At 36.5% G+C, this 27,264-nt stretch overlaps 1 protein-coding gene across 1 annotated transcript in view; it reads right to left on the reverse strand.

Annotated features, from left to right (window-relative positions):
- PGGT1B (protein geranylgeranyltransferase type I subunit beta) overlaps positions 1-27,264 on the reverse strand; it is a 44,469-nt gene extending 17,205 nt beyond the window's left edge. Inside the window, exons 1-6 of the mRNA XM_016224922.2 lie at positions 27,030-27,264; positions 19,381-19,499; positions 7,645-7,712; positions 6,319-6,470; positions 4,548-4,680; positions 637-682 (exon numbers count right to left, since the gene is read on the reverse strand). Of these exons, the coding sequence (XP_016080408.1) occupies positions 637-682; positions 4,548-4,680; positions 6,319-6,470; positions 7,645-7,712; positions 19,381-19,499; positions 27,030-27,169 (658 nt within the window). The 5' untranslated portion in view covers positions 27,170-27,264. The remainder of the gene's footprint in view (positions 1-636; positions 683-4,547; positions 4,681-6,318; positions 6,471-7,644; positions 7,713-19,380; positions 19,500-27,029) is intronic.

Consider the following 27,264-nt stretch of genomic DNA (forward strand, 5'->3'; position numbering starts at 1 on the left):
CCTCTTTTTTTTTTTTTTAAAAAAAGAAGCATGGAAGCTTATTCACTTGTGTGTGGAAATATTCAATTCAGGCTATTGATGTGCTGACAAACTAAGTTGACTATTATCTCTCTATTCTGGGTCTGCCAAAAGTGGGGGGAAATGTGAAGGAGAGATTTTATCAATGTATATACTGAACATACACTGAGGCAAAATGTTTTATGACTATGACTTAGGATAATTAGACTGATGAAGGTAAATAAAAAAATCTTTCCTTTCTTCACAAATTCACTGAATCATGTTTAACATTCGTGTTTAACATTCTAGCCTTTCAGCATTATGCCAAAGAAGAAAACTTGCTATTTTCTAACAATATCTTAAGAAATCATACTAAAATATTTTCATGCAGCTAACATTTGAGAAGATTACTAGAAAATATTGCATGAAAATTCTGGTCTGAATAATTTATAAATGATTACTGACCTAGAAGAGGTTCAAACTGGCACAACAGTGTCAAAAGAGAGAAGTAGGAAAGAAGATGGTCAGGCTGCACCAAGGGCTGAGACAAACTTCTGAGGTCCTCCAGGTTGAAGATACCATGATGTTATTTGAAGAAACAAAAGAAACTACAGGTTCATTTATTTTAAGATGCCTTACCATGAGATTCAAGTCCAGCTCCCTGTGCCAACCCATTGTCATAGGACTGAAAAAGAAAAATATTGTTTGGTTTAACAGGGAAATAATAATAAATAAGCTGTCATTATACTAATTTTTGCCTTTTGATCTAATTTTATTTCTCCTTTATATCTTCCAAAATATGCGTTCTTTTCCACAAAGAAGTAGATGCAGGCATTTTTTAGTACCTGCTCTTGTCTTATTCACCACACCAAATGACTAAATGCATACATTATGCACATTCTGAAAATACACTGTTCAAAGATGGCACCTCCATATTCAATTTCTACCCAATAAAAAGACCCAACTCTTACCCTCTCCCACTTGCAAGAACATATGAGTTTAAGATTTTATAGTCAAAAAACATTATAAACACAAAACAAATCTATTCTGAGGCTTTTAGGTAGCTAGGATAATGGTGCCTGCCTAAAATTTAATCTCCCCATATCCTACAAAATCAAAACAATACAACTATATAAAAAGAAACCCTTAGCAAAGCTGGAAGACATGCTCAAGCTTCAAATTACCTGTCTATAGAAAAGAAACATCAAATCTCAGCAAGTCCTCTCTCACACTCCTGACACTTTTGCAGAGAGCAAGGGCAATCTGAAAAATTGTTAGGAAGTGAGTGGAGGGGAGCTAGTGGCAGGTCTGAGATTGATCTAAACTCACTACCTGAAAGAGACAGTCCACCCTAAGTGTGAAACATAGGCAATCCTTGCTTTGCACAGTTCCAATATGTACAAACTTAAGGTGTCATGGCTTAAATAACATAATATGACTCAAATTTCAGTAACCACAGTGCATTAACTATGAGCAATTGCATAAAATACAAACTTGCTGCTAGCCCCTCAGTCCACAAATCACTACATAAATAACAGACATGCATCATGACAAGTGACTGATCACATCAACCTTTTCAAAATCTGTTAGTAATTTGTTACTGCATGTTATTCAGTTCATGCAGAGGCAGCAAGTGTGTGGTTTTCTCTTTCTTAGTGATAAAACTACATGACAATTTACAAAAAGGCATAATAGCCAAAAGATGTTATGACAGTGGCCACCGAAAATGAAACTGCAGTAAAGCAAAGCATTAACACTGGAAGTGAAACTGAGATCAAACATAGTTATAGAAAAAATAGCTGATCGTGGGAATGCTGACAGGGCTACAGTCAGAAGAACTAAGTAAAGGCAAAATATCTACATGTGTGAAGAAAGTGGTCATGTTGAAAAGAATGAAGATATTCAAGAAAAGTGGTGCTGGCAAAAAACTTCACATAAAAGGAGCTCTCAGAGATATACAACAATGAAAATGCAAAGGATAAAATGTTGGAAACTGATACAAACTTATAAAGAAAAATGGTCATTTACCAAGACAGAAAAGATGCTTGCTTCATATTGGAATTTATATGAGAAGAAGCAAAGCACTGTCCAAACTCCTCTTGATAAATTTTTTTTTTTTTTTACAAAGAAAACACTTTAATTCTCAATCTTGCTAATATTTTAAATTATAGTGTACTAAATAAATACTGGTTTATACATTTATAACTGACAGTAAAAGTTTTTACATTTAAAAAAAACCTGTTAAAGTCATAGAACAATTTTAATTTTTCCTACTGATGAGTAAGATCACTTTGTATCACCTCAGTTTGCATGATCATTATAGTCTGACACTCTTACGCAAAGCAAGAACTGCCTGAACAGAAAGTTCTGGTAAAACTGGGCACTGGCTTCAGGGAAAGGAGTTAAGAGTATGCCAGTCGAGGTGGCAGTGTGCAAAGGAAAACTCAAAAGAGCAAAACTTAGAGGCCTGGGAAACAAGAAAACCTCTCTCCTACCAGAAAATCATAGAACTCACAACCCTTTCCCTATCACCAAAAAAATAAAAGCAGCAAGCTAGGCACTTCTTAAATACAGTATTTTGAATATATACCCTCAGGCTCTAAACAAAAAGCATCATTCTGGATAATGAAGCTCTGTTTGTCAGTGCCAGAGAAGGAAGTTACAAATGAAAAGAGGAAAATTAAAATGACCCTTGTGATACTGGATTGAAATCTGAGGTATTAGGATGGAATCCTGGTTTCTAATATATAGATAGATACAGAAATAGATATAGATGCATGTAAGGGGGTATCTGTGTATAGATGCATACATTTCTTAGCTCTGCCTTCTGAGAAAGGGGCTAGAAGTAATGATATCCCAACACCAATTAGTAAGCACATGCAGTGCCCCAATCCTGGTTTCTAAACATCACCCTCCAATAAGAAGAACCATGGCTTCTTGAAGAAATGACTCAGTCCAGAGCTGAGGCTGGAAGTGTAAAAGATGAACCTGGAAATGTCTTGTGACAGAAAGCAAGGAGATGCTCAAAGGATGAAGGGGCTATGTCAAAAGGAAAAGAGCCTGCTGAAGGCGTTCTCACTGGCCAAATCTGGGACAACCTGAGCATCAAAAGACATGATGAAAACAGATAATAACCTTGAATAAAACAAGAATCTAGAGTCCACAGTGAAATACAGATAGATAAATAGAGGCAAAGGAAAAGCTTTCGCTAACAGAATTTCAACTGATAATTACAGAATGAATGACAGAGCTAGAAAATCCTCAAATGCATACTAACACTAGTGGATAAAAGTTCGATGATGGACAGAGTAGTTACAGTCTCCAAATATCTCATAACTAGATACTGAATGATTACAAAGGGAAAAATACTAACATTACAGAGAAAAATTTGTCATACACTAACTTAACCAAGCACTCAAAATTAACATCACCAGTAAATAAGCAAATCAACATCTGTACCTCCAAATCCAATGCACCAAGAACAACACACTATTTTTCTGTAGTATTCATGCCAAAATGCATATCACCCATCCTTTTATATAACATAAATCTCTTTTCCTTTTAAAACTCCTTTATAGGTTTGTTTTTCCTGCCTTCGCAGGCTTTTTAAAATTTGTGCTATTGCACCTTCTATAAACTGATTCACATGCACACATTAAGTTAAAAATAATTTCATTTCTTTAAGAACTTACATTTTCACTTTGAAATACTAATAAAAGTTGAATTAACAGTCTAAAATATTCCTATAAAATTAAAAATTTCATATTTGGAAAGTAATAAACCTGGGAAACAGCACTTCTATTTCTCCAGTTTTACATAGAGACTAAAAAGTAGAGCAAAAGATAATTCTAGCTGAGACTAAGATTTCCTTACTGCTGTCGATAAAAAAAATTAAGTTGTGTTGTGTGAAAGAATAACATATCTACTTGATATTCTCATTAAAATAAACCTTAGATTAAAAAAAAATTACTAGGAAAACAAAAGTGACTAAAAGAATCTATTGTCAGCCCCGTTAATCTTGTTACACTTGGGTCTTGCAAGTCAAAATGGTTTAAGGAACTCACACCTCATGTGTAATATAGGAATAATCTCACCAAGGATGCCATAATTTTCCATTATGCTTGGCCAAAGGTTCCCCACTGGTCCCTGCTCAGATAGACTATCAATACTTGTCTTTGAGATTTTACTGTTTTTTCTGCTTCTAAGGCAGACCAATCTCTTTCTGAAAAAGACATTGTGTCTTTAGGTACAATCAGATCAGATGCTGGAAGTGATGAGGAATGCATTAAACTGAAGCTCCAATATACCAACAATAATAACATTTAAAAAAATCAATTTAGTCCTGGCCGGTGTGGTTCAGTTGGTTGAGTGTCATTCCATGCCCACATTTGATTCCAGGTCAGGGCACATGCCTGGGTAGTGGGCTGGATTCCCAGTAGGGGGTGTGCAAGAGGCAGCCAAGAGAGGTTTCCTCCTATCTTCCATCTCTCTCTAAAATCAATAAAAAAGTATATATTTTTTAAAAATGTCAATTTAGCAACATAACTCACCATACTTCTCCTAATATAGTTGATGGCTTTTTTCATATCCATGCCAGACCAGTTGTTGAGCATATAGCAAATACAGGAAGCACAGTATACAAATCGCATGTCATTTTCACTGCCTTCGGGTACTGCACAAAAACTGAAAATAGCAGCAATATGATTTACTGTTAACACTGTACTATAATTTTTTAATTTTTTTGCAGAGGGGCTAGAAACACCTACTTCATGTCTTTACTCACAGAAAAATCTCACAAATATGGATTTAAAAATCTAAGACTGGATTTAAAAACCATATACTACTTGCATTGTTCAATAAAGAAAAGGTCTCTTAACTTGAATAATACAAAACTATCTCTAAATTATTACTCCAAAGTTCTCATTTCTGGGTAGTTTTACATACTACCACAGTTACTCCTCCCAGATGCCACCATTCAGAGTAAATTTGCTCTAAGCCAGAAACAGCTATGGCATATTGCCTTGAGAATTAATGGCAAAAAAAGTAGCAGGTAAAACCTGGGACCTACTGGGTAGTAAGAAATTCCCAAACCCAAGTTTTGTTATGCGGAGCTTCTTCTAACTAACTCTGTGTGTGTGTGTGTGTGTGTATACATACATATATATATATAAAACAATTAGTTGGTCATAGTGTTTTAACTTAATTTTTTACTTATTTAATTAGTTTTAGAGAGGTAATCGTCTGTGTCTCTTATCTATTCCTTTGTTTATAAATAAGGATGAGATAGCAGTAAACAAAGACTATGCTGAAGTATTAAGAAATTAGTCACATGTACCTGCTGAGGTAAATATTTAGTACTATAGTATTTCCAATTAATGTCGATTTATATGTCGACATTAATTTTCACCTCATCAAGAGCAGTATTTTTAAAATACTGACAGAAAAATAGAGATAATAGTGGATGGGACACAGAAATAACAACATAGCAGGATTTGCTGGCAAAGTCTTTTCTTTGGACAGTATCACTACTGCTTTATCACCTGCTGGGCTTTAAAAAGTTTCATCTTAGCCATAGCTGGTTTGGCTCAGTGGTTAGAACGTTGGCCTGCAGATCGAAGGGTCCCCGGTTAGGTTCCAGCCAAGGGCATGTACCTCAGTTGCAGGCTCAATCCCCGGCCCCAACAGGGGCTCCTGTGGGAGACAAGCAATCTATATGTCTCTGTCACAACGATGCTTCTCTCTCTCTGTCTCTGCCCCACTCCCCGCCCCTCTGAAAAGCAATGGAAAAAATATCCTCGGGTGAGGATTAAACAAAAAAAGTTTCACCTTAAAACTGTAGGAAAATTTTCTTTAGTTAGACACACCACATGAACCATCAAATATTAATGAACTATTTAACTTCTTTTTATATCCTTTAAAAATATCACGAAAACTACCCACACTAGAATGTAATACTCAATGCTCATCCCTTTCTCCTCCTATCACTATGTCTTTAGATATAAAAGTTTGGACTAATAATTTATGATAGCCTTGGCCAGGGTGGCTCAGTTGGTTGGAACATCATCTCATGCACCAAAAGGTCATTGGTTCCATTCCTGCTCAGGGTACATACCCAGGTTTCAGGTTCGATGCCGGGTCAGGCACGTGCGGAGACAACCAATTGATATTTCTCTCTCTCTCTCCCTTCCTCTCTAAGATAAATTTAAAAAAAAAGAACTTCGATAAACTCTGAAGTTCTAGTATAGTAGTATATTCATTTCTTTAGTTTCAAAAGACTTTTCTTAAAAAAATTTAAAAAGAAGAAGAAAGGATGACCCATACCTTCCATCTTCCAGCTGAAGGGCTCTCAAGCCTGCTAAGCAAGCTTCTTTATTTACTCGGCTTAGGTCGTCTCCAAGAATAACTAAACATGAAAGGCCCGTGTAGGTCATTGCTATGTGGCCACTGTCATAAGGATGAGCTGTTCCAGGATTCTGAATTCAAAATTAATATAATGTTAATTAGTAAAATGAAATAAAACGTTATTTCATTGAAAATTTTTAGTAAATAGGTAAAATTAAAACATTGTCTATACTAATTTGTATAGATATCTGATTGAGAAAAACAAACATCAACTTTATATACATTCATATATTGCGAATTTTTTCTTAGATTCCCTGCTAAAAGCAATGGGCACACATGGTTGAAGACACCTTGGCAAATTCATGACTGTGACATAAGCAAGGTGGTCTATAGCTTAAGGCAGAGGAAAAAAGTTAAAGCAGTGCCTCTACCAAATCACGACACCTTCTCCAAAATCACTGGTATTTATTCCAAAATTTTGAAGCAGATTATAGCAAAACTGGCAGCATGCCATTTACCTTCAAATTGCAACTGAATATAAACCTTGACCTTACTCAATGTAGCCAGATAGTAGCTTGTAACCATTACATAAGCAAACTGACTTCATCAAGGAAATAGTTTCTATTTTGTGAAACCTCTTTTGACAAAATGATGAAGCTTTTCCATGCTTTCTACTGTAGAAAAATATTGGTATTCTTTGCACAGATGAAACATCTATAAAAGCTTGTTCTGGGTCTGCTTTGAAGAAAAAAGCTCCTCACTGTGTTAGGCCTCACTGCTTTCTACACCTGCATATGCTGATACCAAAGCCTCTGGTTATAACCCTAAAGGTATTCTGCCTATTGCCACAAAGGCCAACAAATTTGTCACTACTTAGGTCTTTAATTACTGCCCTAGCAAGAGTTCTTTTATTACTAAGAAATGAGAACCAAATGTAAAGTCCTTCTCTAACACACACAAGTTTATGGGCTTCTTGAAAAACAAGTATCAAGCACTTGACTGCTTTATTTTCATTTTCTCCAAGAAATCACCAATAATTTACACACACACACAGGACAGTAAGAGAGACATAGTTTTTTGTGACAACAGGAATTTCTGTGTATATGTATTGTGCATTCTTCCAGGAATTAAGGTGGGTATAGCTTTCCCTTAAAGAGTTCAGTTCATAATATGCATTACTAGACACTATTTAGCTATACTGAAACCTGGAAGCTTGGTTCTTTCTTAGTATCCTTTCTTAGTATCCTTTCTCATGAAAATGTCCCCACCTCCCTTCTCCTTCCTCCTGACCCAAACAGAACTGACCTTTGATGGATTGAATGGAATACCCAGGTATGAAGAGCCTCGGAAACCACAGCGATTTAGATTTGATCCTACGAAATAAAAACATGGACTTAAAAGTATCCCTTCCTTTTGCACAGGTGCTAAAGAAGTTCAATTACACAATCTTTCAGAGACAGTATTTTAGTACCAAAGCTTTGTCACTATCTCCAATTTTCATACAAGCTAATGTCGAATGCTTACTATGTGCCAGGTCTCTCCTAAGATGCTTTATGGAAATTTTCTCATTTAATTTCTAAACCAGTCAGAACAAAAAATAATGATTTTCTACCAAGTGCCTTTAGTTTACAACCCACCTCATTATGTACAAAATGCTTTCATACTTTTCCTATCTGACCATTTTTCATGTAATCAACATATTTCAATCCCTCATTCTACAGAACTGAAAGCAAAAACCCAGAAGTTAAGTGACACGTTCAAAGTAATTGTTGTTAGTAACATAAAAGGATCTAGAATCCTAACTTCCCATCCAGTGTCTTTTTCCTTTAACCCACTGTTTCTTTACAGGGGAGGAAGCTAAAGGTATAAACTGATCTATAGTCAAAGAAAATATACGTACTTTGTATTTTAGTATTATAGAAAGACCTCATTCTGAGTCCAATAACCCACTTTGCTTTGAGGTATATAGAACACTATAGGTCAGCACTTAGTTTCTACTCATTCAAAATGCTTACTCACATAAACTTTTTTTCTATCTAATATTTTTCATTTTTCAGGAAGTCAATGGACTATAACTGGGAACTTAAGAATATAGTTACATTCATGAAAAGGGAACTCTTGTGCACTGTTCGTGGGAATGTTAAGTGGTACAGCTACTATGGAAAACAGTATGGAGGTTCCTAAAAAATTTAAAAATAGAACTATCACATGATTCAGTAATCCCACTTCTGGATATATACCCAAAGAAAATGACATCACTACCTCAAAAGAGATATCTGTACTCTCATTTTCCCAGCAGCATTATTCACAATAACCAGGACAGGGAAACAACCTAAATACCCACCAACAGATGAATGGATAAAGAAAATGTGTCACACACACACACACACACACACACACACACACACACACACACGCACGCACGCACGCGAATATTATTCAGCCATCAAAAAGGAAATCCTGCCTTTTATGACAATATGGTTGGGCCCTGAGGGCATTATGCTAAGTGAAATAAGTCAGAGTAAGACAAATATTGTTCTTTCTTATATGTGAAATATAAAAAAGATGAAATTGCCCTAGCTGGTTTGGCTCAGTGGTTAGAGCATCTGCCTGTGGATTAAAGGGTCCCAGGGTTGATTCCAGCCAAGGGCATGTACCTCAGTTGCTGGCTTGATCCCTAGCCCCGGTTGGGGCAACTGCAGGAGACAACCAATCAATGTCTCTCTCTGTCATCGATGTTTCTCTCTCTCTCTCCCTTCCACTCTCTCTGAAAAGCAATGAAAAAAATACTGAGTGAGGATTAGAAGGAAAAAAAAAAGCTGAAATCATAGAAATAGTTGATAGTGGTTTTCAGGGACCGGGGGGGGGGAGAAGTGGGGAGATGTTGACCAAAGCATACACACTTATAAGACAAATTCTGGGAATCTAATGTACAGCATGGCAACTATAGTTAACAATACTGTACTGTATACTTGAAAGTTGTTAAAAGAGTAGGTCTTAAATGTTATTACCACACAGACACAAAAAGAGGTAATTATGTGAGGGGATAGAGGTGTTAACTAACCTTATGTGGTAATCATATTGTAACATATACATGTATCAAATCACCAGTTGTACTCCTTAAACTTACATGTTATATGTCAGTGATATCTCAATAAAGCTGGAATAAAGTAAATTTTTAAAAATAAAAAATAAAAAATGGTCACACCATGGTAAGAAAATAATTATGGTTTTGAGCATAATGGCTTGGGTTGCTGTGCTACATTTACACAATGGAATACTATGCAGCTGTAAAAAAGAAGGGACTCTTACCCCTTGAGACAGCATGGAGGGACGGGACCTTGAGAATATTATGCTAAGCGAAATAAGCCAGAGAAAGGAAAATATCACATGATCTCACTTATCTGTGGAATCTAATGAATGAAATAAATTGAAGAACAAAATAGGTCCAGAGACATGGAAGCATAGAACAGGCTGATGAATCTCAGAGGGAAAGGGGGAGGTGGGGCAGGAAAAGATTAACCAAAGAATTTATACGCATATATGCATAACCCATGGACCCAGACAATAGTGTGGTGAAGGCCTGCGGTGGGGAGGGAGCTGGGTGGAGAGGGGTAATGGGGGGAAAATGAGGGGCATCTGTAATACTCTCAATAAAAAAGATAATTTTTTAAAAAAATTATGGTTTTGATAGCTATTAGAAAATGAGCATGATAGATGTATTAGGTAGGAATGTAGTATGAACAAGCTAGACATGAGTAGCTAATAAAAAATGAAGTCGATTTAAAAATAGGCTCTGATCTGAGGAACTAGCTTCATATCTCTTACGACTGGTACATTACTAATTCATAATAACTGGTTTTTACTCTTCTATTCTTTAAATCAGGTACTGCTCTCTATTCAGCTTTATATTCCCTGAAATACATAGAATAGTAGCTTATATATTATTTTTTTGAACAATTTAGGAAACCTTAGCCACAAATTTAAAACTCTCCACCAAGCATCTTCCCCATTAACAAAAATTTTTAAAAAAATATTATCTCATGGTGACAATTGTGATGAAATGGTTCTCTTACCCTTGCTAACGACTTTTAAATTGGTAAGCATTCAAGACTTGCCAATATATAAGGACCCATAAAAATGCTCATAGCCTTTAACCCAGTAACAATACATCTGTGGATCTACTCTAGTAACCTGAAATATGAGAAAGGCCAAGTGCACAGAAAGACTCGCTGCAGTATTATAATGGTGAAAATTTAGAATATATCTTTTAAAACTCTCATTGAAGTTTTACATTTTACTGCTTTATAACTTTTTGATTTTTCAAAGACTCTAAATGTATTGTTTTTACAATGTTTGATATATAGTTGGCATTTATTATGAGTTTAAAACTTTAAGTGAGACAATGACCCAATCATCAGGCAGGAGTTGCTCTGTCTTTCATGTGCAGGCACACAAATAAACGGATTGCCTTTCCTTAGAGTTGATAGCTAGACACATTATATTCTCTAATAACACATCCCTTTACATACACATAAACACACACATACACATTACACCCACGTACATATTCCCATTTTCGCTGCTGCTTCTTCCCATCTACCCAATTTCATTTTCTGAAGTAATCTGGATTTTTATGATATATTGCTATCTGATCTACCTCTATGTAACAAAATAAATTATACTGACTTTATGGTTCTACCAAGGTGGAGGATGTGATCACCAAATCAGTGGCTCTCGATTCTTACTGTATATTACACAGGAATTGTTGGACAGGTTAAATATAACATACTGTATCTACTCAAAGGGACATTATACTGCTATTAAAATAATAAAGGGAAGCTATGCAGCAACATGGAGAAATGTATACAGTAAAGAGAAAAAGATACAAAAATATGGGCATTATGTTTATAATTAAGCAAAGAATACTTATCATCAAAGCCCAGAAGAGAATAAACAAAACAGACACTGGATAGCAAGTGAGGATTCCAGGTCTTTTTTTGTTACTAACCAACTATTAAATATAAACTTGTCATTCATTCCAAATTTACAACTGGATTCATACTCAGAGTATAGTTTAAAGTTCTTTGGAGATTAGATGGCACCACCTAGTGTTCCTATTTAGTAGTAGCAAAACAAACTGAAAGAGGTCTGGCTGCCTAACAGACTCAATTGTATAGTCTGAAAAAAATACAGATGCTTCCTGGGTGCTAACCCAGGCCCACATCAAAGCCCTGAGAGTTGGACCTGGACATTCATATATAAAAAGAGAAAACAATATCTGTGTGATACACAGTAAGAATCCAGAGCCACTGATATGGTGATCGCATCTTCCACCATGGTAGAGCCATAAAGTCAATATAATTTGTTTCACAGAAGTAGATCAGATAGCAATATATCATAAAAATCCAGATTACTTCAGAAAATGAAATTGGGTAGATGGGAAGAAGCAGCAGCGAAAATGGGAATATGTACGTGGGTGTAATATGTATATGTATGTTTATGTGAGTATGTAGAAGGATGTGTTATTAGAGAATATAATGTGTCTAGCTATCAACTATAAGGAAAGACAATGCCTTATTCGTGTGCCTGCACATGAAACACAATTATTAAGCTACAAAGCTAACCCTGCTTGATGACTGGGTCACACTGCACTTTAAAACTTAAAGATTTACTATTAACCACATAATAAACACCAACTATATGTCAAGCATTGTAAAGATAGTGCATTTAGATTCTTTAAAAAACAACAACAAAAACAAAGTTATAAACCTTTAGAAATAAAACTTCAATGAGAGTTTTAAAAGATTTATATTAATCAATGGAGTTGCTTTTCATAAGTGTATTTTCCCTTTTAAGAGAAAAATGGTATTGTGAACGGTAAAATAAAAAATACATTAAAAGTTATATTAAGGGGCTTCTAATAAAAAAGAACTCTTGCCCTGGCTGGTCTGGCTCAGCTGACTGGGCTTTATCCTGTGCACCAAAAGGATGTGATTGACTTCTGGTCAGGGCACATGCTCAGGTTGCAGGCTGGATCCCCAGTCAAGGGCATGCAGGAGGCAGCCTATCAACCAATGTCTAGCTCTCACATCAATGTTTCTCTCTCTCTCCTTCTCCCTTCTTCTCTCTCTCTAAAAAAAAAAGAAATCAATAAACAAACACACACACACACACACAAAACTAACTATTCTAGGCTAAAATATCACCACCATACTATTAATGGTGGTCATACTGCTTAAATGTAATTCAAAACTTGATTTGGTCTTGTTATTAACTTTCTAATCCCAGTTTTAAAAGTTAGGTTTGTGCACAAAGCAAACAGAATTCAAGTGAAGAATGTGGTAATTTTTATGTAATATTTGACATTTACATTTTATGACTACAGAAATAATTCTTCATAGATCTCAAGAAACTTTACAAGGTTTCTTTATACAACCTTGTAAGACACAGACAAGGTAAATGAAAAATTCTATAGCTTAAAAATGTTTTGTTTTTTTTTAAGATCTATTTTCTAAATGTCACAGATTAGTTTTGGACCTAAACCAATTAAAGAAAAGGCACGTGGAAGACTTTCTTTCATAGAGATGAGAGATTTAACAGTGGTTCATCCAACAAAATAGTAAACTGAGAATTTAGAATTACAGTTGGACTGTGAAAAGATTTGTGGTGTGGCCCATCAGACACATAACTAGTGACAGTGGGAACATAAACCAACCACTGTGGGATCTTTGTAAAAAATTCTTGATCACGATGCTTCCAAAAAAGGTAGTCTACAATTTTTTAAACTTGCAACATGCTCAATTTAGCCACAGGAAACTATACTTATATTTTAAGCATATTTTTAAAAGGCAGCAAGCAATCTGATGGGAAAATCTACTAAAAAATAAAATCATTAAACAACCTTCCTTTTAATATTAAACCACCTTATCTACATTCCCAAACACTCCTAATTTTTTATGAGATCTATTAAGGAACAGATACCAGTAATGAAAATAACAAAAGACTAGAAAACAGAAAACTGTATTCTAATTTTCCCTCTAGCCTTAACTAGCTATATTATTGTGGACAAATGATTAATCTCTCTGGACCTTAATATCCTCATTTGTGAAATAATCGACTATATTCCTTGCTCTATTCTAGCTCTAAAATTCTCTAGTTGTGCCCTTGATCAGAGGGAAAAAAGCACATAATTCCCAGCCTGATGCCTTGTGCTTCTTAAATACTTGTGGAGGTTGATGAGAAGGGTCCCACTAGGATTTTTACAACTCTGGAGTTAAATGGAAGGTCAGGGTTAACTTTGACTAATTATTCACAGTATACTTAAGTGCCGCACATGAAAGTTTCCACTAGGGACCTATATACTTCAACAGTAAAGCAGCATTGGGACTTTGAGTCAGAAGCCTGGGATTTCAGTCTGGCTCTCTTAACATGTGTATGGCCTTGGGGCAGGTCTCTAAATCACTCTGCCCCTCATTTTCCTCTTTTTGGGAAAGGCAAATCAGGGGAAGAACAAATTTAATAAAAGATCTGACAATGCTTCTGAAAACTATAAAATATTAAATAATGTACAGCATTATTTCTGCCATGAGCAAAATATCAATATTTATGTATAACCATATAACTTTAAGTTTAGTTTTTAAATATTCATTTTCACTGTTTTGAAAAGAAATTAGCTGAGACTTGAATTTTTAAATACAGAAACATATTTATTATAAACATTCAAACAATGCAGATATACAGAATAAAATTAAAGTATCTTATCCTGGATCCCCCACCTCTGATCCCATTTACTTCTCCCTCCACAAAGATATATATATCTTTATTGATTTCAGAGAAAGGAAGGGAGAGGGGGAGAGATAGAAATATCAATGATGAGAGTTAGTGATTGGCTCCCCCCCCCCCCCCCCCCCCCGCACACTGGGGATCAAGCCTACAACCTGGGCATGTGCCCTGACTGGGAATCGAATCTCAGTCTCCCAAATCACAGGTTGATGCTGAACCGCCGAGCCACGCCAGATGGGCTCCTATACATTTATATTCACAAATTATTAAAACAAAATGCCTCTGTACATGTTGGTATCTATCATTTAACCATGTATGATGAACAATTTTATGTCAGTGCACATACAGACCTACCTCAGTCACTTTACTACTGCATAGTATTCTTTACTAGTTTAACTGTTTGACTTCTGGTGAATATTTATTTTGTTTCTAATTTGTTACTCTAATAAACAATTCCAAAACATTCTTCTACATAGATTTCTGTGTACATGTATTAGCTTCCTAAGGCTAGGAACAAATTATCATAAATCTAGAGGCTTGTAAACAACAGAAATTTCTTCTTTTGTACTTCTGGAACCCAGAACTCTAAAATCAAGGTGCTGGCAGGGTTGGTTCTTTATAGAACTCTGAGGGAGAATCCGTTTCATGCTTCTCTCTTAGCTTCTGGTGTCTGTGGGCAATCCAGGTATTCTTCTATGTGTTAACCCATTACTTTACTCTCTGCCTCTCTATTCACATGGCCTTCCCTCTGTATTTCAAATCTCCCTCTCCTTTCTCTTATAAGGACATCAGTCATTGATCTCGAGATCGTTACCTTAACTACATATGCAAAGACCCTTATTCCAAATAAAGTCATATTTTGAATTTCTGGGTGAACATGTCTTTTTGGAGCCATTATTCAACCCACATGAGAATATGTCAGATAGAGTAAAAAATTATAAATACTGCTAAAATGCCCTTCAAAAGGTTATAATAATTTTCACTTCTACCAAACACATATAAAAGTGCTCTTTCCCCCAAATTCTTTTTTTTTAATCCTCACCTGAGAATATGTTTTTATTGATTTTAGAGAGAGGGGAAGGGTGGGAGGGAGAGGAGGGAGAAGGAGAGAAGAAGAAAAGGAGAGAGGGAGGGGGGAGGGAGGAAGGGAGGGAAAGAGGTTGAAAGAGAAACAGCGATGTGAAAGAGAAACATTGATTGGTTGCCTCCTGTTCATGCCCCAGCCAGAAATCAAACACTCAACCTAGACCAGGAATCGAATCTGCAACCTTTTGGTATACAGGACAACACTCCAACCAAGTCACTGGCCAGGGCTCCCCCACATTCTTGCCAACTTTTAAAAACTTTTGGACATGTTAGGTAACAAATAATGTAACATTATTGTTTCTATTACATCTCCCTGATTTCTAGTAAGGTTACCTCTTTTCACATATTTATTGACTATCTGTACTCTTTTGTGAATTACCTATTCATACATTCTGTCATTTTCTAAACAATGATGTGTCATTTTCTTCTCAATCTTTAAAATTCTTCAGTCTAGCCCAGCTGGGCGTGGCTCAGCAGCTGAGTGTCAAACTAGAATCCAGGCAATTGGGGTTAGATTCCTGGTCAGGGCAAGTGCCTGGGTTGCAAGCTAGGCAGCCAATCAATGACTCTCTCATCATTGATGTTTCTTGCTCTCTCTCTCCCTCTCCTTTCCTCTCTCTGAAATCAATAAAGATTTATTTAAAAAATAAAATTCTTCAGTCTACACAGACTTGTGGCAATATATATACTAATATTAATATTTTGTCTATTACGTATTACCACTATTTCCTCCAAGTCTGCCACTTACCTAATTTTGTTATCTTTCACTACATAACATTAAAAATAATTATTTAGTCAAATCTATCATATTTTTCCTTTATGGTCTCTGGGTTTTGTTTAACATTTTTAGATTTTTATATTCCCTAAGATTTTATATGCTGTCAAACAGTAGGACAGATATAGACCTATGAGTACAGAAAGACTATTCTACTCAGTCTGCAAATGCCTTATGAATGAGAATTGGAAGTGCCAGAGGATGCTCTAGGCTAAATGTGAAAATACAGAAAGGAGGAACAGTAAAGTTGGAGAAGGTACAAGTGATTTAACAGTCCAACAACAGCTGAAATATGCTTTAGGCACTGAGAGGGAAAAGAAATGTAAGACAGACACATTCTCTGTCCTCCAGAAGTTTACAATTAGGATGATAGCAAAAACATTTTAAGCAATAGTTAAGCAGCAATAATTACAAAAAATTAGCAATGGGCTTCAAATCAATGGAGTCTGTGGAGACAACAATACAATGTCAAAGAGAATTCTGATGGTCTCAAAAGAGATGGTAAGTACCAACCCTAATTTAAAAAACTTTTAGAACTTTCATCAAAGTATAATAAACATCAGAAAAGCATATCTATGATAATTAAACAGCTCAAAATAAACTTTGATAATAAACTTCTGCAAAGTAAACTCACCTGCAAAACCAGTACTCAGCTAAAGAAAAAGTACATAACAGCATTAAGAAGCCCCCTATGTCCTTCTGGCTACTCCTCAAATGCTGAGATTGGTTTTGCCTATTTTTGTATTTTATATCAGTGGACTAATAGACTATGTACTTCTATGCATTTTATGAAAGTTCCAGTTGTGCTACATTCTCATCAACACTTGTTTTATTCCACCTTTTCCATTTTAGACATTCTAGTGAGTATGTAGCAAATATAAGTATTATGGATAATATAGAAGTTCAAATTGTCAGCAAATCTCTCATAACAAAAGATCAAATAATGAGAAAAGGAAGCAGTCATTAAAAAGAATATGTGTATTAGAGTGCTGTCAAAAACTCATTTCACTAATACAATGGTAGAGGAAAGTAAACACATACTGGAGAGGAGACAAAAACACAGCTCAATCATAAAGCCAGCAAGCAGTCCTTACGGGGGGGGGCATAAGAAAAGACAAAAGTAGGAAGCACAGTAAATAAGTTACCAATGTTCTGGTAACTGTAACCTCAATAGTATGAATTCTCTCACTAAAATATAGTCCATACTTTTCTATAGACACAATGGTTATTTTATTTCAGAGAAATGAATATCAATAAACTTTTTCTAAATATAATACAAAATATATTTCAGCAAAAACTTACAGAATAGCTTTTCTACATAACAGTGTATAATTTCCTATCTGTACTATGCAAGATATACTCATTTACAAAAATACAGTGTATACTTTGATTAAGACATACATTTTTAGTAAAAAAACAAGAGACAGAATCTGTAATACTACCTTACATCTGTCTAATATCCAACTTACAAAAAAAAAAAAAAAATCCTAGACTTCACTTAAGCTAGTAAAAAAAATATGTAAAATCCTGGTATAAAGGGAAAATACAAATTACTTTCATTTGCAGGTGACTAGAACCGTGACCTCATGTCAGCACAAGTTCCTAGAGCAGTGATTTTCAACCTTTTTCATCTCATGGCACACATAAACTAATTACTAAAATTCTGTGGCACACCAAAAAATATATTTATTTTTTTTGCTGATCTGACAAAAAAATAGGTATAAATTTGATTCATTCACACTGGATGGCTATTGTGATGGCCGTTGTCACTTTATTTGACACTCTAAGGGAAAAGACGTCAGTGCCCCTGACTAAATAGTCAGGTATTGCATGTCTTAAAAATTCTTGCAGCACACCAGTTGAAAATCACTGTCCTAGACAATGAGGACCATATCTTATAATTTATCAAAGTCCTTCTCCCCGGGTTTAGCAGAGTACTCTTAACACAATATTTAATAAATCCTAACTCACCAACATGTTAGACTCTATTACTAACCATTATATCACATATGCTGTTTCCTGCAGCTGATGAAAAGTGTTATGTATTATGTTCTGATAGACCTAGTTCAAAATGCACCATCATTTTTAACAAGAATTCATCAATAGGCACAAGTTTTTAAAAAATATATTTTTCAATTGATTTTAAAGAAAGAGAGAAAGGGAGAGAAACATTGATAAGACAGAAACATCGAGCAGCTGCCTCCTGCACGTTCCCTACTGGAGATCCAGCTGTCATCTGGGCATGTGCCCTGACCTGGAATTGAACTAGTGACCTCTCAGTGCAAGGGACTGTGCTCAACCAGCTGAGTAACATGGGACAGGGCAACAGGCACAGATTTTAAAAGTTATATAAAAACAAACACTGAAGACTTCCAACAGTATCTGCTAATAGATCAAACCTCTTTCTTTCTAAATAAAGCTTTAGTTTACTTACCCAAAGTTCATCTAGGTGAGATTTATACATGATTACTCCAACCAATGAACAACACTGTTAATGCATAAATGATGACTCTACTGGTATGGCTCAGTTAGTTCAGCGTCATTCAGTGTACTGAAAGGTCTCTGGTTCAATTCCCAGTCACAGCACATGCCCAGGTTGCAGGCTGGATCCCTGGTGGTTGGGATGCATGCAGGAGGCAACCGACTGATGTTTCTCTTTCTCCCTCTCCCTTCCTCTGTCTCTAAAATCAATTAAAAAAACATTAGGAAAAAAAAAAAGACAGATGTGGTGACCACTGATAAAAATTTTGTGATTTTCTGGGAGCTTATTTGCTTGATCTTTTCCAGGTTATAATTTCTAACATTTATAAGTTAAATTGATGTTAGGTATTTTACACTTAATAGAGTGAGTTTATAAATGGTGTTTATAAAATCTGTGTGTATTTAGCTGATCAGGTAATCTCTGAATTTTGAGAATTTAATTAATCAAAATTTGTAAAGTTTTAAGAAGTATAAAAATGACTGAAGTGTAAGAGCTCTAAGAAACCATTAAAGAAATGCGAATGAAACAGTAGAGGGAAGATGATCAGGAGATTGATATGAAACTTTCTGATGGCAAATAGTTTTTCACTGAAGAGATAAAAAAATAAAAGGAGTAAAGGCACAAAACGAGTCAAACAAATATCAAATACAAATAATCAACAAGCAGTCATCAATGTGGAAGTGCCCGACACAGGATGGTGCTACAGCTGTGAATCTTTTAATCCCAGACAACTCTAAACTGTTCTCCCCAAAGATTAAAGATTAGATTTAAGTGTTGTATTTGAATGGAATGGGAGTGTTGCATTACAAGAAAAACATAGATGAATAAAATATATTAATAGTTTATGAATAAATACAAAGATATGCTAATCCAATATATCACACTAACAATAAAATGCTAAAAACTCACTCACTGTCTTCTGTGGGAAGGACCTGCAGGGAGTAAATCCACTCTATTATATCATCTTTGTTCACCACATCTAAGGAATCCAACATATCCAGGCCAGAGAGTGCAAAAAATGCAATTGTCAACCTGAAAGAAAAAAACATAAGATTCCATCTTTACTATCAAACCACTGAAGTCTTTCTGATTCAGAAAAATAATAAACTAATTCTAACTTTCCAATAATTTAAACTCCTATCTTGCAAAAGCAAAAAAAAAAAAACCCAAAACGTTCCCACCCTAATATATTCTCACAACTTAGAAATATCAATCAAACCTTTGTTTCAATTTTTTAAAAAGAGATATTTTGGGTTAAGAAACCAATCCAACTCATCTCAATTTCCTGAAGCCAGTTTATCAGTAGCCTGAAGACTAAAAGTACACTTAAAAAAGAGAATTTTCCACACTTGTTCAATGCAAATAAAGTCAAAAACCTGTAAAAATATAAAAAAATCTCAATTTTCATTACTTTGCCAAAAGGAATTATGCTTATAGCTGCTGCTTAATTCTTAAGGAATGTTAGAATAAATCTATTTTTATTTAAATTTATTTACAAATAATATAGCCTCTGAGAAAAAACTTGTAATGAATTTTAAAAAGTAAAAACACTTTAAAAAATACAAATGTGCCCTAGCTGGTTTGGCTCAGTGGTTAGAGCGTCGAACCTCAGACTGAAGGGTCCTGGGTTCGATCTCTCGCTGGGACGCGGTCGGGAGGCAAATGATCAATATTTCTTTCTCACATCCATGTTTCCCTCCCTCCTTCTGCCCCTTCCTTTCTTCCTTCCTCTCTCTCTCCCCCCACCTCTTCCCCCTCTCTAAAAATCAATGAATGTGTCCTCAGGTGAGGATTAAAAAATAGATAAATAAATAAAAAGTATCTCGTCGAAAATGTCAATGGTGCTGAGGTTGAGAAAACCTCCTTTAAAGTCATACTGTTATCTGTTTATAAGTGTTATCAGAACGATCTGTTTTCATTTTACTTGCTCCTGGATATGGAGGCAAGTATCAGAAGTCATCTGGTGGTATGCCATTTTAAAATCTTGCATACTTAATTATTAAAGGGTTCTAAAAGTCCAGCATTTTCAATTCACAGCAGGTGAAACTAAGGTTTATAGAATTAACACAGCTATGGAACAACACTTATGTTTACAAAGTGAAGCACTCAGCAGCAGTGGCTGGCAGACAGATCCAAGAAGTCCTTTGGGGCCTCCCCCTAAGATAAGTTAGGAAAATATTCCTTCTCTGATCATGCCAGAGTTCGCAAGTCTTAAAACTCTGAGAGGAAGAAAATTAAACAGGCCACAGGAACTACAAAGGAATTTTGGGCTGTGGGCATCTGAGAGAAATAACGTAGGATTTTATGGTGCCCAGATGACTGTTAGGGTATAGATTAGTGTGCAACCTGCCTTGGTGCAGGTATAGATGGGTAATCTTGTCATGTGTGTACCTAAGATCAGGCCAGTGAGGTTTTTACTTTATTATTTCTCTGGAGAACATGCCTGTTCTCTTTTCTTCTTTCCCCTAGAATTGAACTCTAAGTATGTAGTCTGAAAAACTGAAGCGAGCCAAATTTTCATGCCTTTTCTACTCTGAATAATACATATAAGAAGTATATCCTACATGGAGAAAAAGTAACATTTTTCATCCCTGCATCAAGTTGCTTCACCAGTGGATCATAAATAATGTCTCCAAAAGATCTCAAAATTTTCAGGCTTCAGAACAAATTGTTGGGGGAGGGGGGAGCACAAACAGAAACAAAAAAAAATTTTTTTTTTTTAAAGGAAAAAGTCTGGGCAGTGAAAGAAAGAATTTAGTCACACTAACATGATTTTCCTATGCCACTAAATGAGTAGTATACTGTCAGGCTAAAGCAGGTGAGTGACCATTTGGGAGTATGTTGGAAACACTGACGTTATGGGAGTTGACTAGATTCCCAAATTTTGGATCATTTGCTCTGCCCCTTTCCAGTACAATCTCTTTAATGGCATCTCCAAGTGTCTTTAACAGTGGCCTGCATGCCTGCCTAGACCTCAGGTGGGGCTATAGCTAAATCATATTGCGCAGAGTTCTACAATTATAAACAAGCAGCTACATTAAAAAATAGGAACAGCCCAGCCGGGCGTGGCTCAGCGGTTGAGCACCAACCTAGGATCCAGGCGATCGGGGTTCAATTCCTGGTCAGGGCACATGCCTGGGTTGCGGGCTGCAGCCAATCAATGACTCATCACTGATGTTTCTATCTCTCTCTCTCCTTCTCCTTTCCTCTCTCTGAAATTAATAAAAATATATTTAAAAAAAAGTGAAAACAGGAACAGCCCTGGCCGATGTGACTGAGTTAGATGGGCGTCATCCCTGTGCACCAAAAGGTTGCAAACCGGTTTTGATTCCCGGTTAGGGCACATACCATGGTTTCAGCTCAATCCCTGGTAGGGGGCATTTAGGAGGCAGTACATTGAAGTTTTGCTCTTACATTGATGTTTCTCTCTCCCTCTCTCTAAAAAAAAAATCAATAAAAAACAAGAAGGAACAAAGATGCTCAATAAAATTGACAGTGTTTGAAGGGCCTTAAAGGACAACATTAGAATTAATCATGAAGTTAAAATATATAGCACAAAGAGGCCCTAATAAATACTCTGAAATGACTGATGAATGACTGAATGAATGCTAGAATTTCAAGCCTTTTTTTAAAAAATCCTTACCGGAGGACATGGTTATTAATTTTTAGAGAGAGTGGGAGGGAGGGAGGGAAGGAAGGAGAAAAAGAGAGAGAAAGAGAGAAACATCGGTGGGTTGCCTCTTGCAACCTAGGTATGTGCCCTGACTGGGAATCGAACTCGCAAGCTTTCAGTGCACAGGAGCATGCTCCAACTGAGCCACATTGGCCAGGGCTTCATCTGTAGTATTTTTAAATAGCTGACTCATCAGGTATTGTATATATTTTTAAGCACAGTCTTTTTTAAAAATTATTCAACATGCAAAATAATTTTTAAAAAATTTATATTTATTGTTGAAAGTTTTACAGATGTCCCCCTTCCTTCTCCACCCTCCTCCAGCCCCCTCCCCAGGCTTTCAAAATAATTTTTCAATAAAAAACATTTACTGAACATCTACTAGACTAGATTTTGTGACAAAAAATGAGTAAAATAAGCCTCCTAACCTTAAGCAGGTTTAATTATGGGGGGAAAATAAGTAGCTATATGATAAATAGCTATAAGCTATTATAGACGTCTTCTTCCTTTCTAAACCTGTTCCTTTTGCCTCTTTTGTTTTTAATGCTTCTGTTTTTTAAAAAATATGTTTTTATTGATTTTAGAGAGACAGGAAGGGAGAGGGAGAGAGAAACATCGATGTGAGAGAGAAGCATTGATCCTTTGCCTCCCGCGTGCACCCTGGCTGGGGATCGAACCGGTCAACCAACTGAGTCACACAGGCCAGGGCTCCTTTTGCCTCTTATTCTCGAGACCAGATGGCGGTTCAAATCCTTGAACCCTGGGACTTCTCCTTCTTCCTTCATCCCTGTTTTATATCCCAACTTCCACTGCCACAGGACCTGGCTTCCGGACTACTGCAATTGGTCTCCTGGTTCTTATCTTGCCCCATTTAAAACAACCACTACTATAAAATCCAATGTTTACTTTGAAATGCATATCAAACCAGGAATATCCAGTGATTGGGGACTTCCCATCACTTATATGACAATAAATTCAAGTTTCTTGACATGGCACACAAAGCCCTCAGTGATCTGGCCCTGCCTCTCCAGACTAAATTCCTACCACAGTTGCCTTACATTTTGAACCCCTATTAAAGAACTGATAAAAGTTTCTCTGCTCAACACTCACTTACCTGCCTTTATTGTCTTTATTTATTGTCCACTTGCCTATAATCCACCCACATACACACACAAAAAACTGAACACGTTCTTTAATATTTAGCTCCAGGGTTACTTTTTCTAAGAAGCCTTCTCTAAGCCCTGTCTCTCTTCAGGTTGAGCTACTTAGGGGCTTCTAGAATGCCCCATGAATACAGTTATTGTGCAAACCAGCTCAAAAGTGTGGTCAGTGGATCAGCAGCATCAGTATTATTGAGGAGCCTGTTAGAACTGCAGTATCTCAGACCTCACTATGCAATCAGAGCCTGCATTTTCAGAAGACTCCAGGTGATTCATATGCACATTAGAGTTGGGAAGCACTGCTGTAATCTGTTTGTATATTTGTTTCTCCTATCAGGCAAACAATCTCAGTCTTTAGTGAGCATCAGAACCACCTGGGATGCTTGATATAATGCAGACTCCAAGGTCCACACAAAGCCCAATGCAGATCTGGAGACGGGCCCTGGAAGGTGCGTTTTTGTAAGCACACCGATGTCCCTTATTAAGAGCCACCCACCATCACCATCATACTTTGAGGGATACATTGCTAGACTGTGATACACTTCAGAAAAGGACAGGATTATCAGAATGGTTGGCAGCTATGGTTGCAACACAGGATACACAGGGGAATATGGAAGAAAACAGAAAGACTGGATAGACTGTGAACATCTTATAAAATAAAATCTAAACACTTTTAGAACAGTTGAATCTATAAAACTAACATGTAACAGAAAATGGGGAATATTTTGCTCCTCATTAAAAAAAAACCCTACTCTAATTCCCCTTACCTAAATACAAATGGCAACAATAACACAACCAAAAACACTTCTCTAAACCTCTCATAAGAAACCTGTTAATTGGCAAAGCTCACAATCCAAGGTTTAATATTCACTTAAGTTGCCTAATAACTACTACTTTTCAGAAGCTAATATAAAAGAAAAACCTCAGGTGAAGCAACAAACAATAGACATTTGAATTTTCATAAAGCCATTGTTATTAGAAAAGTAAAAATTATTTATTCCTATTTGTCAGACTAAAGGAAACAGGGAAATGAAATAATTTTGCCAAAATGGTGGATCAGAAAATAAGTACCTAAATGTCTAGGTCCAATATTAGCCTTCTTAAGAGTCAAACTGTTTCATATCTATCAATAAAAAGGAATGAACACAGGAACACCTGAATCATTGGTTTAACACCATATTCCCATATCCAGGCACACAGGAGACACTAAACAAAAGCCTGTGGAATTGAACTGCAGTATTGGATAAGAATTATGTCTTCGTCAACACACTGTCTTATCTTAAAACTCTAGCATTAGTAGAAATTTTGTGACCAATCACCGTTGCTTAAAATACTTCTTCACAAGTATCTTAAAGTCAATTATGAATCACATACACCACAAAAGGACTTAATGCTAAACTAAGCAAAGTAAAGACTGTAAATTAGGAAACAGAAACTGAAAAAATTTTTAAATCACTACAAAAACTGATTATGTACAGGTTATCTTAAATGTGTTATTAATTGAGCCATAAGAAATAAAAAATGGTTTTTTTAAAATTCCACTCAAGTGACACAGGCATAAAAAAGATATAATTAATATCTCTTAACTAATATAATGCACCATGATACTATATATCTATAATCTAATATGTAATGCCTGGTATAGATCCTAATATTACACTAATGTTATTAAATCAATTATTAAATTAGTTGTTTAATCAAACAATTTTTGCTGTTTTACTTATGCTGTGACCAGGATTACACAGTTTACTGCCAATATGCATTAGTCTATATGGTTTTGTCCATGCTGAAATTTTAAATAGACCAATCAAAAACACCTGCATTTTGAAAATGCAACCACAGACCTATAATAATAGCTACAAGCAAAGTTCAACAATCATAATAGGATGGAAGATTTTTTTTTAAGTCCAAATGCTATGAATTCACATAAAATTAATCCCAATAAAATATAAATGTGATTTATCAAAATATTTCTTGCCATCCTATATCATACAATTTTGGAACTCTTTATTTTAAATTAAATTTATTGATTAATGACATTATATAAGTGGAAATTTTAAGTCTAGGTATGAGCTCTGCTAGTAAATCAGTATCTGTGGGTAGAGAAAGGCATATAAATAATGCTTCACTCTTTTTTAAACAGAATCTATTAATCTTTGAGGGCTCAGCTTACATTATTCAACAAATATTTACTTAATGCTTTTTATTTGCAAAAAACGGTACAATGTCCCAGTATAACGCTTTCCAGTAAGACTTTCAGAAATGAGGGAAATACTGAAATAGAAACAAAAGGCATTGGCCAATGTGGTGACTGAGCAGTTGAACTGTGGTGACTACTGCAAATAAAACTGAATTTTTAATTTGACTTTATTTTAATTAACTCAAATTTAAATGGCCAAATGTGGCTAATGGCTACCATATTGGACAGGGCAACCCTAGTGTTAGATAAACAAGAGAAAGGCCCTGTCTTCATGAAGTTTACAATCCAACATGAAAAAAAAAATTAAACAAATAAGCCAATAAATATATAATTTTGGGTGGTGGCTGGAAGTGGTGTCTTTTGAAAAAGGTGGCTAGGGAAGGCCTTTCTAAAGAAATCTGGATTAGGTACCTGCCCTTCCTACACGCTCCCATAAACCTCACACTAACATAGCATGGAACTCTATAGAAACTGCTTGCTTGTCTTGGTCAGCTGTACTCCAGCACCTAACATAAATATTTCCTGAACGAGTATGCAGAAGTAATCTATAAAACTTCCAAAACTGACCCAGTCAGGCGGTGTTCAAAATACACTAGAGACTGAAGAGTTCAGAAAATGTGGAGAGATATCAGAGCAAAAACAATCTGCTCTCTCTTCCCATCTAGTCTCATGCAGCTTTGGAGCCTCACTTCAGAACACAGCAATGCAGAGCAAAGACCGCCTCTTCCTTTCGTTCTTCTCTTCCCCAGAGTTTTACTCTGAATGACTAATTCATAGTTTCTTAGCCTCTGCCAGATCACACTCCTCAGCCAACTCCAACTTACAAGGCTCCTGCAAATATACTTTACCAGGCTACTTCAAGCACACTGCACCTCCTTCGCCAATCTATCATTAGATTTACAGTTCCTGTAGCGTTAATTTCTATTTAAACCGTAGAGGATCTCTGCTGCTCCTCTACATCAAACACAATACAGTCGTTCCGTTAAGACTTAATGAGTCCAATATACGGTAACGAAAGGAAACACTTTTAGTGATGGGCAGGCAATAGCATACACAGATACCGAATTATGTTGTACGCCTGAAATTTGCATAACGTTAACCAATGTTACCGCAATTAAAAAAAGAAGTCAATGAATTAGGAAAGGGAAACACAGGAGAGGGAGTTTCTCTAAAATACGATGACAAACGCTTTGCCTTTTTCCTTTTGTATTCGAAACTAAAGAGGCCGGGGGCGAGAAAGACGGAGTAAAAAGGAAGCTCAGAGTTGACAGGAGAAATGGCTGGGAAGTGAAAAAAAGGCAGAAACTGGAGATTTCAAAAGCCCTAGACTTGCGGCTTCCCGAAACACTCTCGCCGCGGTCCAAAAGAGAGCGACCACTGGCCCAGCGGAGCAGGGAGGCGCCGGGCGGCGCCAGGTGGGCGGCGGCGCAGCCCCCTGCGGGCGCCGAGTTTAGCCGTCAGGCTCCGCGGAGCCTTCCTGTTGGGGCCCAGACCCCGAGCCGGCCCTGTGGACTATGGCCACCAGTTACCTGCTGGTCTCTAGCGAAGAATAGCGCTCCGGCAAAACCTGGAGGCAGCGCTGGAAGAACCGCACGTGCCGGTCCCGCAGGAAATCCAGCCGCTCTCCTTCACAGTCCCCCACCAGCCGCTCGTCCTCGGCGGCCGCCATGCTGCTACGGAAGAGACGTCCGCCGTGACCCGGAAGCAATTGGCGAGCGGCGAGCCGCCCCGCGGCCGGCGGCACGGTGAACGCGGCCGGCGGCG

This window comes from Miniopterus natalensis, chromosome 3 (assembly GCF_054644295.1).
Source record: "Miniopterus natalensis isolate mMinNat1 chromosome 3, mMinNat1.hap1, whole genome shotgun sequence".
NCBI lineage: Eukaryota > Metazoa > Chordata > Mammalia > Chiroptera > Miniopteridae > Miniopterus > Miniopterus natalensis.